Source organism: Paramormyrops kingsleyae, chromosome 3, assembly GCF_048594095.1.
Source record: "Paramormyrops kingsleyae isolate MSU_618 chromosome 3, PKINGS_0.4, whole genome shotgun sequence".
NCBI lineage: Eukaryota > Metazoa > Chordata > Actinopteri > Osteoglossiformes > Mormyridae > Paramormyrops > Paramormyrops kingsleyae.
The window spans coordinates 10834244-10850530 of record NC_132799.1 but is presented as its reverse complement, the minus strand read 5'-3'; the positions used below and the strand labels follow the sequence as shown (position 1 = coordinate 10850530).

The following is a 16287-nucleotide window of genomic DNA, read 5'->3' as shown; positions in this document are numbered from 1 at the left end:
GTCATGCGAATAGTAAAATATTACACTTGTTTGCTATGGATATAATTAAATAACATGATGAAATGATTTTCAAAAGGACTAACTTATAAGCATATATAGGTTTGGTCATAACAGTGCTGACATATATTTAGTGTCCCTCAATTTTATTCAAATTTCTAAAATTTTGAATAACCAATAAAACATAAGCATACTTATACATTTGATATATAACAGATAAAATGTTGTTTGACAATCTCAGAAGCTAAATATTCAACTGTAATGGCAACAAAGCTCCTCCTGATCATTTTGTGCTGCGTAACTGAAGTGTCATTGTCTTTAAAAGTAGCTAATAATTATTCCTGATTAGAAACGCTGCTTATCTTAAACACACATGGTTAAATAAACAAAAAAAGCATTTTAATATGGATCTGAAAAATATTTCAGTATGTAAATAAAAAACAAACTCACCACTCTCTTCTAAAATCAGGTGTCACATTCAACAAATGAAAAATGAAAAAATACTGTACAATTTTAACTTCCTATGAACAAAATGCATTACAGATCCCAAGCTGACACACAACTTCCAAATTGTTCCTTTACGGTACGATATATACTTCTTTAACATGTTTCTAGCCCTTCTGTTGGACTGCTGTTGCTGAGACCTGATACTCCTTGGTAACTAGAGCTATGTCAACCTCTTGTTAGATGTAATCAATCCACAGGACAATTCAGTTCAACTATAGGCAAGCTTTAATCAATTTGATAATGCTTTCTTTTACAACACCTTTTTAATGCTTTAAAACAAACATAAACCCAGGTGTTACAACGATTTATGGAAGCGTACATAAAGCAAACATAAACAAACTGTACCTCATCTTCCCCCTCCTCTCTTCCCAGCTGTCAGACAAAGACCAACAACACAAACATAAGTAACAAAAGGAATTTATTTAAAAAAGTCAGATTTTCAGGGGCAGTGTTGGGTGTAACATGTTACAAAGTAACACATTACTGTAATCACATCACATTTGTAGTATAGTAGTGTGTATATTGATAGCCTAGCTGGCCCAAAAGCCCCCCAGGCTGCATGAGGATGAGGAGTGGCTGCGTGGGTTCGTGGAGCAGGGGTAGCACAGCCTGGAGAGGATGCATGAGGAGCTGGCCTGCTGTGAGCGTGAGCATGGCCTCCAGGAGCAGGAGGGTGGAGCCAAAGAGGTTGCGCTGCTTGACCACAAGGGAGCATGTGTTGCTCTGGAGACCCAGTTGGCTAGGGAGTGCTGTGAACTAGATGTGCAGTGCGGGGAGTACCAGTGGGGCCACTGGATCCAGGGAGCAGGAGGGGCAGCAAGTTCCCACCAACCAAGACACGTAAGACGAAGGGCCGGCACTGAAGGGACCTGCAATGCCAGGACCCCCCAGAAGCCCAGCGTCCGCCGGCCTTCCGGTCTCCTCAGCTTCGCCAGTGCTCATGATTGGGAGGCTCCTGCTGTCACAAGTGAGGGGGCCCTTGTTACCCCTGTATATACTACTGAAGGAACAAGTCATGAATAACACAAGTTAAATACTGATCTCATATCTGTTCATCATTAATGAATCACGATGCATCTTTCATCCCAAGCAGTTACTATATTTGTTACCATATCTGTCAGTTACGTAAACCTTTGTGAACTACTGAATGAACTACTGAAGGAACTTATAAAGAACTACTGAAAGAACAAGTTATGAATAACACAAGCGAAATACTGATCAAGTTTGTTGACCGTTAATGAATTTTTTATCTCAATTAGCAACAATATTTGGTTATAATTTGTTCATGATCAACTTCACTAGTAACTGAGTCATTGCTAAGTATTTGTGCCCCATCAAGTAGTATCACCAAAACATTTTGTAGTATGTGATTTGTCTTTGCTTTTATCTTTTGGTGAAAGAGCACCCACCTTGTTAAAACCAATTTGGCAGAAAAATTCCCATTTGCAAATTATGTAATATGCATGATGTGGACAACATAAGCAAAAGGTTCAACTATTTGAAAGATCATACTTTTTTACTGATACTTATACATGTAAATATTAATTCCTAATTAATGCACTTGCTTCGAAAGCTGAAGAAGTCTAGCCTCCCCCCTCCCATCCTCACGTCATTCTACCACGGGACCATTGACAGTGTCCTCTGCTGCTACGTCACTGTCTGGTATAGAAACTGCACCGCAGCTGAAAAGACGTCCCTGCAGTGGACAGTGAGGACAGCATCTCTCCCAGCCATCTCCCACCTGTACCAAAAGCACATCATCCATGGTGATCACCAGAACTTTTCTCTGAGGTACAAGTTATACCTGAGTGGCTGTCAAGGATGTGTACACCCATTGTGGTTAAATTCTGGTTGGAACATTGGTCTTATTTGGAGAAGTTTCTGATGTAATTGTTACACTCACAAATTCAGACATGCACAGGGCAGCAATCCAGACGCATTCCAAAGCTGCAAGAATCCAGGAATTAAGCTAAAGGAACTTAACTGATCTTACTGAGAGCCCAATAATTGCACCATGCTTTTCTACAAAGAAGAAACTTAAAGTGGCAGGGGATATTCATGGCCAAATAATCCCCAAGGTGAAATCCACCTTGATTTACAGGTCTCTGGCCTCTGATTCTAGTGTTGGGGTTGATCTAAGCATAAACAGGGCCGGTCCCAAGCAAAAGGACAATGGCACTATCCCAAGGCTCAAGAGAATCCATGCCTTGGTCTTGCTGTAAATGCCTTTGAATGGGTAGGTACTCAGAATGAATCAGGAGAGGTCTTCCCTAAAGGAATGACTGAGGTTTGTAAACTAGCATGGAATAACAAGATCAACATGGTCAGTTTCTCCTACTGCCATGTCAGCCCCGACTCTAATTCCACTGTATGCATGCTGCCAAAGTGTTCTTTAATAACTGGACAAGGGGAGAATCCAAGTGAGACTAAAATAAATGAAGCAAACAGATATAGTACAGCACATCCTAACCCAACCTGTCCTGTAACCCAAAGACAATGCAACACAGTCCATATGTAGAGATGTTTAATTCCAAAATCATAATTCACAAATAGGCAGTCAAAAACCGGGCAGAGCCAAATAAAGGCAAAGAAAAAAACTTAAATCACAATCCAAATCCACAGCCCCAACACAGGCCAAAAGCTACCAAGCTGATACATGCAGTATTCAGCCAAGAATCAAATTCAAATCACAGAGAGGGGCAGGAAAAACAACAGGAACACAAGCAGGGGTCATAGATGGAAATCAGGTCATAAAACAACCCCTCAGTATGGTGTGACACTCAATACTTCACAAAAAGGTCATTTAATCCATGCCAATTAAGTAGGTTGATGAATGGTTGATGAATTACAGGTGAGTCTAGTTCAGAAGATGTGGAGTGAGAACCAACTGGGTGTGACAGAATGAAAGCTCTGCTTGATGTCAGTGTGACAGGGATGCCAGCCCATTGACATGTAACAGTACAAATTTTAAAACATTATACTCATTGTATAATTACCACAAATATAGTTACAGTTACACTTGTGTAAACACCAAAGTAAAGCAATATTTATACAAAAGGTTTTGAGTGAATAATTAAAATTCACCCAGCCCAGAGCTTTGGAAAATTACAAAGGCTATTTAAAATGGCATCAAAACAATACATAAATAAAAGAATTTTGTGCAGCTGAATTTTGTGCAAACTAATATGCTTTTCCTTATTTATTTCAAAATTATTCCCATCCAAATTTATAGAAGTCAAGAAATTGGAATTTACATATGCATTATCTGACATTTAACCACCAACCGTTTGTCATTAAAAACGCTAAAATACTGTACATTCCCTTAAATGTTGTCAACGCAAATATTTAAAAAAATCCTTCCCTAGAGAGTGAAGGGCACAAGGACTGGATACAGCAGATGGTTAAATTACATATGAGCCTCTTAAAATGAAGCAATAATGCATATACTGTCTTATAAGAAATCAATTTGACACTGAAAATGGTTGTATAAATATGATTGTTTAAAAAACATAAACTGAAGCCCAGCACTGGAAATATGTCCATCAGGTTCTACATGCTATGGTGGAATCAGGCTGCACCATCAGTTATGCTACAGAGGCAACTCTCTTGCAGTCGCCACTTCCCTGAATCACAGGTATTGAGTTTTCTTGCTTGTGCTTGTTCCAACAAGGCATAGAAGAAATGAAGAAACTGAAGCCTCCCACCAATACACAGCCTCCACTAAAGTAGAAAGCAAGGTCATAGGACTGTGTCCAGTCATAGAACCAGCCTAAGAACAGATGAAACAAGAGATAATTGATAAAGAACAGTTACCATACATTTTAAAGAACATATTATCAAATAATATATACATATCAAAGCCATACGACTAATTTCATATTATTTGTTTATTTATTATTTATGCATCATCAAAATACAATAAATCAGTTCTCTGCTCTTTATGTTGCTTTGACGTACAGAAAGATCTTACCTACAAGCGGAGGTCCAAGCATAATACCAAATCCTCCGAAAAACATTAGAATCCCATAGGCTTCGGTCAGTTTTTCAATTCCAACAATCTTGGTGGTGACATAGGGTGTTATAGACCAGTTCCCTGAGAAGAACCCTACTACCCCTGAGAGGATTTGAAGACCAGTATAGCTATTAGATATTGGAATGATGAGTAGAGCAAGTCCTGTGGCGGCAACTGTAAAGGCATAGAGATACAGGCTGTTGATCGCCTTGAGATCAGCCATCATTCCCAGCACTAGCTTGCCCATACCAGTAGTAATAGCTACAATGGAAACCAGGGGTATGATTCTGATGTCAACGATGAAGCCCTCGCTTTGTGCCAAATCCTCCATGAAGAGCACAGGAGGGAAGGCCCCCAGGCTGTAGAGGAAGAGGGTGACGCAGAGTGACAAGAAGATTCGATCTTTCAGGAACTGGCTGGTGGTGTACATGTAGCTAGTGTAGGCTTGTTGTTTGTTCTTAATACTCTGTACCAGTGCAGAGCTACCAAAGAAGCTGCTGTTGTAAGCCAGTGAATCTTTGGTGTCAGCAGTGATCAGCAGGTCCTTCACAATCAAGCCCTTTTCAGTGGCTACCGTAGTCTTAACTGGGTCTTCAGTGGCCAGTGGCTTCTCAGACTGTGAGAATGGCTGCTCCTCAGTCTGCTCTAATGCTGCCTTCTGCTTGAGGTAGAAGCCTGGCAAATGCAAGGGCCTCATTGGTCCAGCACAGGCTATGAGGTTCAATGACAGTGCTCCAATGATCAGTAAACACCCATCAAGTCCATACATTTCAATGAGTTCATTCTGAGCAGTGGCATACAAAAAGCCTCCCACACTTGTACCTAAGAACAGATATAAAGAAAAGCTCACAATAGGAAACTATTTTGTATTGTATAAAAACATTTGCATATGTAAGGAGAGTCATACCTGTCGTTACGATTCCCAGTGCAAGGCCACGTCTCTTGTCAAAATACTGACAAGTAATAGTCACGGTAGCAGCATAAACTAGTCCACAGCCTAAGCCTACAACAAACAGGAACATTTAGTAAATACATACGTTTCAGAACAACTAGGACTCTACATGGGCCTTGATGAGCACTGGGAGGAACAGTAGAAGTAAAATACACATTTTGCTTTTTTGCGTATTATACATAAAGGCAATTTTGAATGTATGTCAGTTACTCTTTATGAATATTATGAATTATAATTAAAATACAAAGGGATCAGTCATATATATCAGTGACATCCGCAACATTAAAATAAACAATACACCTGCCTTCTTTAAAACTACATGCTATTTTTCAAATGCTTACACCATTGTCAGTTATAGCATAACCTTACCGAGAACAATTCCATATGAAAAGATAAGAAATTGCACATTGGGTGCAAAAGCACTGAGCATGAAGCCCCCAGCAACCATAACACCACTGAAGATTGTGACAGGTCTAGCACCGAAGTTCATGACACAGGCACTGCAGATGGGACCTAGAAAAACATAGAGAAAAGCAGCACTGCATTTTACATGTGCAATGGTAAGAGAAACTTTCAGTGATTAAAAAACACAGTTACAGTTTTATGACCAAAGATCATAAATATTGGGATTCAATGAAGACATCAGTGTCTTTTCTCTACTTGAAATGAAAGGAGCCTGTCTGTTGATTTGTGGCTTGTGTTGATACACATTGCTAATAATGCTTTTTTTTTCCATTTCACATACTCTAGCGGGGAAGCACAGTGGAATGGTACGAAGCACTGTGACATCATATCTCTGCGGATATGGGTTTGATTCCATGCACCTGGCTTTATGTGTGTGGCGGTTGCATGTTCTTCCAGGTTTTCTGTGGGTTTCCTCCTGCTGTTCAGAAACATGTCAAAAATAGCCAAAAATATGTTATGGTGTGCTGTGATGGACTGTATACTGTCCAAACCATCCTATGCCCTGTGATTCCTGGGACAGCTTCCAGACCCACTGCACTAATGAAAGATGGATACATATGCTCTAGCTTATTTTTTCTCCAGAGAATAAATTTTGTACTCATTTTCTACTTTTCTGATACAGCTTTTAACAATACTGGTGTGTGATTAAATATTACATCTGCTTATGGTTAGTAGATAAAACAAGTATGAAATCATCTTCACATTTAAATCTTTCTGTCCTGCTACTGCAGCCATTTTTTGATAGTAGTTTTAAAAAACAGTATTAAAGACTGAATACAGTTGTTTGCTAGAATATTTATTTGAAATGTTTCTCATACACCTGACTATTCTCATACATGGTAGATTGTCTAGTGAACTAAATATGAATAATGCTACGATTGAATGCAACAATAATAATAGATTGGTTGTCATCAGTACATCCAAAGCAAGCCAGTCACAATTCAACCACAGCAAACCCAGAAACAACATGCAAGCTCCATGCACAGATAGCTAGAGGCAAGACTTATCCTCAAATGTGGTGGCACCCAGTAGCATGTATTTACTTTATTTTACTTTGTTTCTTTGCATTTGACAAGTGGAATTCACACAATACATTTGGCAGTTGTTTAGCAGCAAATCTTTGCATCTGACATCCATACATCATTAAGTGAGCAAAATGGAACTTCATACAAATGTAACTTTTATACTTATTGAGGTGTTGCCATGTTTAGTGGCCTTTGTGAAATAGACTTACTTGCAATGAGTCCAACACCGGAAACAAGAGAGCCAACCCAGGCAGTCAGGCCTTTTCCTTCCTTGAAGGCTCTAAGCCATTCTGGATACAGTACACCAACAGATAGGGGAGACCCATATGCCAAGAGCTGGCCCATAAAGGACACCATAACAATGACCCATCCCCAACCACCATCCAGAGTTTTCTTTGAGATATTTGAGCTCATGTTTAAGCTTGGCTGTCTCAACAGGACCCCCTGCAAAAGAAAAGACAAAAAACCTGGAACATTTAACCTCTTTAGATCAGAGATCATTATTATTATTATTATTATAATAATAATATAGCTTAATAATAATAATAATATAGCTGCAAGCAGCAATAATGTGGCCAAGCACACTGAAAGAAATTCAGAAAGTATGAAATACAAAAACATATTACCAAATGAACATAGATCATATACCACAAGCACAAGCTAACACACTGAATGAAACATTAAAAAAAACTGCAACAGCAACAGGTCAGGAACAAGTATGGGAAGTAAATCACAGAGATATTTTTTCAAATTCTGCCTAAAAAGTGTGATGGAGGACAGGTCCGGGAGCCTTTTTGGCAGTGAGTTCCAAAGTTTTGGAGCTAACGCACTAAATGCCTTGCCACCCATAGAAGACAAGCAGAGCTGAGGCACCACTAGGACACTAGCACCTGCAGACCCGCGAGAATGGGCAGGCGTACAAGAGAGGACAGTGGGGAGCTAGAACATATACGGTCTTAAAAGTTGAAATTTGGTGCACATGCCCAGACTGTGACCGTGAGTCCAATTCCCAAGGCTGGTCTCAAAAATCAAAGCAATGCAGAGACATGGTCACCCATCCAGATTGGCGGCTTCATCCCTCTGAAATCTATAGTGAGCCTTGGTCCAAAGATTATCTGTCCTAAATTTGGTGAAGACTAGACAAAATTTGTGGCTTGTACGAAATTTTATACCTTTTAATAAGCCAATATGGCAGTCAGTAATATTAGGTAGTCTTGAAACTTTGAAAAGATTCGGCCTTGGAACCTCCCACCATGTTAGCATACACACAAATTATTTTACTATGACAAACCCATCAACAGTTACAAGCCAAAACATATCTTTTGCTTATTACAGCACCCCCTATTGGCCAAATGACATTTTTTGTTGGGCTTCCTCAAAATGGGGTCCCAAGTACAGCTAACGAAGTTGGTTCTAACATATCAAAATATTGCTGAGATGTGACCTCACATCCTGTTTGATGGCTTTGCCATTAAATTCATTGGACGACTGTAGCCATATCATTTGACTTAGCATAATGGTTTGCAATACTTTAGGTTCCAACCCTCTACAGGTGATGTGTACCAAGATTGGTGGTGAGAAGATCAACACCCTAGGATGAGTATGCAAAAGTAGGTTTTCTGAAAAATTCTAAATGCCGGAAAATATGGTGGACTTTAACAATGAGTGCATTCCAATCTGGAAAAGTTGAAGGGAAATAAAGACCATAAACCTTGGACAAATGGTTCAAAAGTTATAAGCCAAAATGTACCTTGAAATTTGGTCTGATGCTGGTGCTACAGGGATCAATGGCTTGACCCCAAATTTGGGGAATGAATACGTATGTCTGTTCACAAATGTTCACCTAACACACACCTGAATGCTCTAGACCAGCAAACTTCTGCTTTTATAGAGGCGGTCACACTTGCTGATGAACAATTAATCAAGTGAATTTGATTAGCAGCACATGGTTGCCACTTACCCTCTCCATTCCCATGAGGTAAGGGTGTACTTAATTTCTCACACACTGCGTCTACATTTTGGCTTAGTTTATGTTGAACAACTAATGACACGGTATAATTTTTCATGTGTTGTTGTTCATCTAAGGTTGTATTTACTTAATTTTAAGACCTGCTAAGGACCATGTGATTTTTAATGATATTCTTTTTCACATAACTGTATAATAAAAATAAACGATAATAATAATACTAATAGTACTCGTGTTCCAACGACTTTTCTTAGCAAAAGTAAACCATAATGAACGTAAATAATAAATTTTAATCATGTGCCTGTTTGGTAATCAGTGTAACCCGAATAATTGCTAAGCATTACTTTTTGGGTTTGGTGGAAACCGGTTTGAAGCTGTTTATGCCGGCCGGGAAGCAAGAGTAGCTCTCAGTGCACTGTGGTACCATACACATAGATAGGACATTACAACAGCAACGTTAAACAAGAACAATTATGACAAATATATGCCGGTACGGCTTATCCGTTTCATCCTAGCATGTGTCAAACATGCTTTGTTATTAATTGTAATCACTGTGATTTCATGAATTTGTTTTGCATTAACAGCTAGTTATTTATAAATACGCCTACCTGTTAAGAGCAGAAACCTTAATTCTTCAGTTTTCAGAAAGATGCCAGTCAAATATATTTCCGACAAGCCTTTTTCTGTCTAAAGATCATAGTCCAAATGTCAACGATTTAAATTTAGCACTCGCGTTTTAGTAAACATGAAATAAGCTGGAGCAATGTATACGTAAATCATGTTGAGGAAATGTACACGACACGCTTAACACTGATCAAAACCTGTGATTTATCCTTTCAGATGCCTTTTAGATCTACGCTGCGGTACTTTCATTGTTGACATTTCGGATACTCCAGTTGAAACCGGTCACATGATGGCAATACTGTGGATAATATAGGCATTTTACGTCTGCCGCCGCTGGGGGGCGCTAGCTGCTACACAACCGACGGGCCTTCAATGCGTCTGTATTATCTCAGTGTTTTATATAGCCCGATTTTATATAACAGCTAGGCAGGTAGCAAGGTACAGCCTGACGGGACTCCTCCTCCCCCCAGGAAAATCTACCGAGGGAAACCTATTGGCTGGGCTTCTGGAACACTCCATGTAATTTATTCCAGGCTACAGGCCTGATAGTAACTTTTACACAGCAAGCACAGATATAAGTTGTATAAATGTTTATAATGTGTTTGAAGTCAAATTCCGAAATGAAATTGTCAATGAACTTGAATCACAAAATTTAAAAAAAAGATTATTTTATGTACGCATATAAGCACAAATAACAGTAGTAGAATTGCACGTCTGGAAAGGTCGAGAAATACGGATTTTAATAATTATTTATTAAGCTTAAACCGTAGAAATAACTTCAGTATTTAACATAAAAACTGTCATGAAGCACTGAACAGAAATGCGTGTCACATTATATTAAACTTACCAAAATACATCGGGTTCACTGTAATTACAAGAATCATTATTGTTAATCGGTGTTCTGGCTGTTATTAAAAACAGATTACATTGGATAGTGCATTCTTGCAGTCACAGTTTGCCAAAGTGTACTGGTATTTCCACTGAATTATCTTGCTATATTCTTTATAAAGAATAATGTAGATGTAGGCCTGCATATATTGTAACGCTGGAGGTACCCGTCAGGCAGCGCAGCATGTGAATCGGTGCCAACCATGTAATAATGTAAATACTTCCCTGCATCTATCATATATCGCGGTGTCATTGCTCTGTATGTAATGTCATGTGCAGCGTTAATGTTCATGGTTGTGATCAGTGGTGTGTGCGCGCCCACTGTGGGTTGGAGCGGTCGGGGCGGCCAGCACGGTGCGCAGCGGGGTTGGTAACGTTGTCAGGTCAGCGGATTTCGCGTATAACTGGGCTATTTTGAAAAAACAGTTTCAGGTAAATATTAGTGGGCTGCGGGTTTGGGAAAAGAAATGGCTTCGAATTCTTAGTAATACTGAATCACTAGCCACCTAAAGTCAGAGACAGACGCAGACAGAAAGCAGGGCTGCGAGCTCCAACTCATCTGTCTTCCGGCAAATCTATTTTATTCCATTATAAACCTAAAATTAGCTACATTCGAAGCGTTGGGGTAGTTAGCAAACCCTACATGCTACTTACAAGATAATAAAACTGTTACATGCATGCAAGTACATGTGCATGTGTGTGCAGCCGAATTGACATATCTCACTCCAGCCAGCTGAGCACAATTACCTGGGAGAGGGGAGCGCGTCCGTCGATGTGACGTCATTGTGAAGCATCTCCCCCTAAAGATGGCCAAGACTTGACTGATAGTTTTATTGTTTATTAAAATCTTTGCGTTAATCAACCAATAATCCAATCACCCAACGTAACAGCTGTGCAGAGCACAAGAAAAAATGCATCACCTTTATAGATAGCGCCATGTAACAGCATAACTTAGTGAAAGAGTATAAAAGTTCCAAAAATATACCTCAAACAAAACATTAACACACCACTAACTGTGCCTTTTCATGAAAACCAACCTTGTGCCGCTTCGGAGTGTCCAAATCATTCTGTGTCAGCTTCTTTTCTTTACGTCCGGTCAGTTCCTTTTTTTTTTTTTATCTTGCCGTAATAACTTATTAAAGCTAGGCACGTAATTTCAAAGTAAAAGTCCCTCAAAACAAAGTGAAACCTAAGGCAATATAAATTTTCAAAAATTATATAAAAAGTAATACCTTAGGCATATTTAATAATACTATATTTTCTTGGAAAACAAAAAATATTTAAGATACAGTATACTGGGATTTCAAATACTGGGCTAGTTTCAGCTTTCGTTGGGCCAATTTTAAGTAGACCTTGGGCTGGAGGTTTTTGCTGGACCTGGTAACACTGGGTATTGGGGATGGTTGGTATTTGTGCTCGGTGTTTTTAAAAGCTGAAAATAAAGAGCAATCCCGTTCAAATACACCTGCCTCGTCCGTTTGTCACTGCCGTGATGCCTGGATCTGCTTCTCATTACAAGAAATGGAAACTGCAAATGGTTATGTCAGGCAAAAAAGTGTCAACCGAACACATTTATTTCATACAATCATTGGAATAAATGAAAACTGTAACTGAATTTTATTTGTCTCAAATGAAAGAATAAAAACAACAACACAAGAACAGAAAAAAGGGTTTTTATTTCACTTTATTTGGGGATTTTATTCAAAAACAGTGCTTTACAATACATTTGATGAATAATTTACATAAACTCCATGACAGGTCATATATAAAATTAACAGTAATAACAATGAACACACTGGCTGAAGTTTGACCGCACAATGCGCTACTTAAAATAACAGCGTCACTGTGCTATTTGAAAATAGTTCTTAGACGAGCTATTTTGGGGCTTCAATAGCTTAGCAATAACACCAAAATAAGCTTCATACTCCTGGAACTAAGTACATTTATTATAATAATGACGTAGTTATAATGCATGATTTGTGTCTGATTGTAAGAAAGCAAGAATAAAAAAGGACATGAAAGGAAACCAGATAAATGGTCTGCAAAGGCGACCCTGTCAAATTCTGTATATTTACAAGGCTATATGTAATGCAGTCATGTCACTGAAATGGAATAACGCAAAAATACAACATAAGAAGTTGGCTTTAGGTATCTCAAGAGCTATATCAAACAGCTTTTTTCATGTAAGAATGATACATTGTATATTTTTCTTGAATAACACAAAATAAGCAAACCATTTATCATATTAAAAATTCCTCCACCCCATACTTTACAGTTCTAAAGAATGACAGTGATGGTCTACAATTACCTCACACACTCAAAAAGTTGAAGTAATGTTTTTCATTTCATTATCACAATTACAGCAGCAAAAGCTTGGCAAATCTTCACATCTTAAAAACAAATATTTAAAGAGGTATTCATTTAAAAAAGAATCTGGGAGGAAAATTTACAACATGAACTAGTTTTATAATGTGACTTGTAATAAGTCAAAAGTGTAAGATGCGGCATATACATATTCTCATTTCTCGAAGAACACACAATGTTCTAAGTTTAAAAATGATTTATGCTAAAATTAGTTATTTGAATTATTGTAGTTGTGCCGCACATATGAGCACTACAAGCAACAAAATTCTCTGGGATCATCTAATATGGACAGATTCAAATAAATAGGAAATATTTGGCAAAAAATTCCTTTTTGAAAAACATCAGCATGAAAAAGTAATACAATGCTAGGATGATTATGAATGACTGACTTAGAAACTTCTACAGCTTAGTCAATACATAATACATTTACATACATGATGTAGTATGTGAGTCTATACAAATAATTCACCTCTTACAGTAATTACGCTTTCATCAGCACAATCTGTCAGTTAGCTATATATTGAAAATGAAACTCCTCCAGTAGACTGTTTCAAGAGAAAATGAAATAATGTATGTATGTATGTATGTATGTATGTATGTATATATATATATATATATATATTTTTTTTTCTCCACAGTGGGAATTTTAAGAACAGTTTGAAATTGTTGGAGCTGACATGTTATGAATGGAATGTGTATATATATGAGGTTTTCTACTTTTTAAATTCTTAGTATGGTGATAGCAGTAACCTAAAACATAACTTAGAAAAAAAATGTTTTTAAAATAAGGAAAGTTGCATGCACCAAAAGTCTGAATAAATGAATATTCTGAATAATAAATATTCCCATTTTCATAATCTCAAAAATGTTAGAGTACATTTGAAGGATTTTTTTTTTGTTAAAATTAACCTAGCTTTTTCCCCATTTATAAACAGTATACTTGCTATTATATTTATACAAGAATGTGAATTTATTGTGAATTTTTTTTTTTTTATAAGTGGAACTAAATTATGTCCAGAGCATAAGATTCAGTGCTGTAAACTATTTTAGACTATTTTACAAGAAAATATACATACAGTAAAATCCCTAATAACCTTTTTTAAAAGAAAGACAATTTACACCCTGACATTGTGGTTTCAAGAAGAAACATAAGGCGAGTGTAGAGAGTGATTAAGGAGTAATTCAGTTTCAGAGTGTTTCTTCCATCTTGGTAACAGGAAATGTCTGCCCTTTATCTGTTGCAGTCATGGTCCTTTCCATGTCTCTACTGGTGTTTCCCAGGTGTCCACACCATGGTCCAGGTCCTCAATAGGAAGCGAGGCAGCACATGGCACAAGGCTGAGTTACACCCTGGACAGGATGCCAGTCCAGCGCAGGGCACATACATGCACAAATACAATCATATCCTATGGGCAATTTAGAGATACCAATTAGCCTAACTGCATCTCTTTGAACTGTGGAAGGAAATCAGAGCAGCCACAGGAAATTCATGCAACAAAAAGAGAACATGCAAACACCACTGATGTAGAGCAGAGAAATGATTAAAACCCCCAACCTTGGAGGGCAAGAGTGATACCCACTGAGCCAACATGCAGCACCATAACTCATTCAAGAATCCTCAAATCTACCTGCACCGTATCTTGCTTCAAGATATAATCGGCCACTGTTATTCATTCAAATGCTGCCATCTCCCAGTGTTAATTGTATTAAAACAGCCCTGACTAAAATCATTGTCTAAGGTGTAGAGCTCAGCATTTTATACAGAGAAAAACTCAGTGGGAGAGATTAGCATGTCAGTCACCCACGTCTGAAATACCCCATTCAGTTATCCCAGAAAGTGGGTAGTTCATAAAACTTCAACTTGCCACGGATTTCTAAGCCTAAAGTCTTCCACCATTACCTTGCAAGTTAAAATACTTGAACATTTCTGTGATCCATCCATCCCAGAAATTATAGGGTACAAGGGTAGGGGGACAGGAGAGGATGGTAGTCCATTGCAGAACATACAAACACACACAAAGGGCAATTTGGAGGTACCAATTCACCTAAAGGCATGTCTTTGGACTGTGGGAGGAACCAGAGTACCCAAAGGGAAACCCACATGCACACATACAAAGCAAGAGCAGGATTCAAACTTCGAACCCTGGAGGTTTGAGGTCACAGTGCTACCCAGCGAACCCACCCATTTCCCTGATAATGAATTTCTTGATGGGTTTTTTGATAATTCCAGAGTTCCCACAGTCTGTCTTTACTTGAGCTCCCCTAACCCTACAGTAAAGTAAGAATGCACATACCAAAGGAAGAGAGGGACTATTAAGAGTAAATCTTTTTATCTCCAGGTCTCCCTTCCCTCTTGTTCAACACAGAATCATCTTCCTGCTGTAAGAGAGACAGAGGCACATGTTGCAGTGGAATGACAACAAGGGGCCCACTGTTAAATGAGTTAATGCCCTTGATGTGACGAAAGGAAAATTTGCATCACTTTCTCATTCCTGGGACATTAAACTGCAAATACTTTTTTGGGTACCTGACAATGACCTTACTTTACCAAAGACTAATTTTGAAAACAACAGTTAATTACTGCAAGGGGTGTGAGCTATATGAATCTACAGGTGCAGCTCCGACATGCAGAGGCTGAAGACCCACTTGTCCGCCTCTCCACAGGATCTTACTGGACTCTCATCCATATTTCTTAACATTAACTAACTTTACCTCTCAATCAATATACCTTTTGGAAACTTTAGCTTGCCAATCAGCTCATCAACCTTTTTTCATGGTTGAACCCTAACTTACTCTTGGAGAGGGATAACTTGCCAGACAAAAACAGGTTGTGAATGATACCTTCTGGTACAACTTATAAATCTTAATTAACAGTAATAGTTAAATTGTCTCCAGCACTGTTCCAACATATTTCATTTATTCTGCATCCTGATATGAGTTTGAGTTGGAGCTAGCAGAGACCTCTGACCTGTCCAACAATCACTTGCTGTGTATCTATATACTGATTTCATGACATAATACTACTTTAGAATACATATGCACATTTAATAAGACTTGAAGGCATATACTGTATGACACTTGTGAAAATCGATATTTTCCCATTATAACAGCCACTTAGATCATTACCTGAACTTTGAACTTGGACTCAGGGGTGGCTTTCTCACAGCCTTGTCCCACTCTTTCATCATGTCTTGTAACCTCGGTAGTTGATTCCTGCATCACAGGTGAATTTTCCGTATGCTTTCCATTTTGCTTGTGACTCCCTGTATGTCTGTGGGATGAGGAAGTCATGGACTTACTGGAATTCTCCGTGCTAAAGAGTAGCATTACGCCGAAAACAATGAAGCCTTAATCATTATTAAACACTAAGTTCATACCTGTTTTCATGTTGATTTGTCGTTTCAGAGCTCAACGAACACTTTGAGGTGGACGGCTCCATATTTGAATTTGAACTCCCACTGTTCCAACCTGGAATTGAAGACATGTC

The 16287-nt window shown here is 38.4% G+C and overlaps 2 protein-coding genes across 11 annotated transcripts in view; both read right to left on the bottom strand.

Moving 5' to 3' along the window:
* Positions 1-3011: 3011 nt before the first annotated feature.
* LOC111858033 (monocarboxylate transporter 9-like) lies at positions 3012-11526 on the bottom strand. 4 transcript variants are annotated; one of them, XM_023839424.2, is made up of 6 exons: positions 11474-11526; positions 7168-7402; positions 5838-5981; positions 5424-5519; positions 4475-5338; positions 3012-4273 (listed from the first exon to the last, which is right to left on the bottom strand). In XM_023839424.2, the coding sequence occupies exons 2-6, from the start codon at positions 7370-7372 to the stop codon at positions 4089-4091; spliced, it is 1494 nt and encodes a 497-aa protein (XP_023695192.2). In that variant the 5' UTR covers positions 7373-7402; positions 11474-11526; the 3' UTR covers positions 3012-4088. The 4 variants fall into 4 exon arrangements, with proteins under 4 accessions (XP_023695192.2, XP_023695178.2, XP_023695185.2 ...); XM_023839410.2 differs by lacking the exon at positions 11474-11526 and adding an exon at positions 9533-9883; XM_023839417.2 differs by lacking the exon at positions 11474-11526 and adding an exon at positions 8709-9493.
* A 579-nt stretch (positions 11527-12105) lies between these two features.
* LOC111858225 (ankyrin-3-like) overlaps positions 12106-16287 on the bottom strand; it is an 81611-nt gene continuing 77429 nt past the window's right edge. For 6 of the 7 annotated variants that reach the window (XM_023839819.2, XM_023839810.2, XM_023839828.2 and 3 more), the window contains 3 exons: positions 16178-16268; positions 15927-16071; positions 12106-15179 (listed from right to left, as the gene is read on the bottom strand). In XM_023839819.2, the coding sequence (XP_023695587.2) occupies positions 15114-15179; positions 15927-16071; positions 16178-16268 (302 nt within the window). In that variant the 3' untranslated portion in view covers positions 12106-15113. The remainder of the gene's footprint in view (positions 15180-15926; positions 16072-16177; positions 16269-16287) is intronic. The other variant, XM_023839799.2, reaches the window with a different exon arrangement.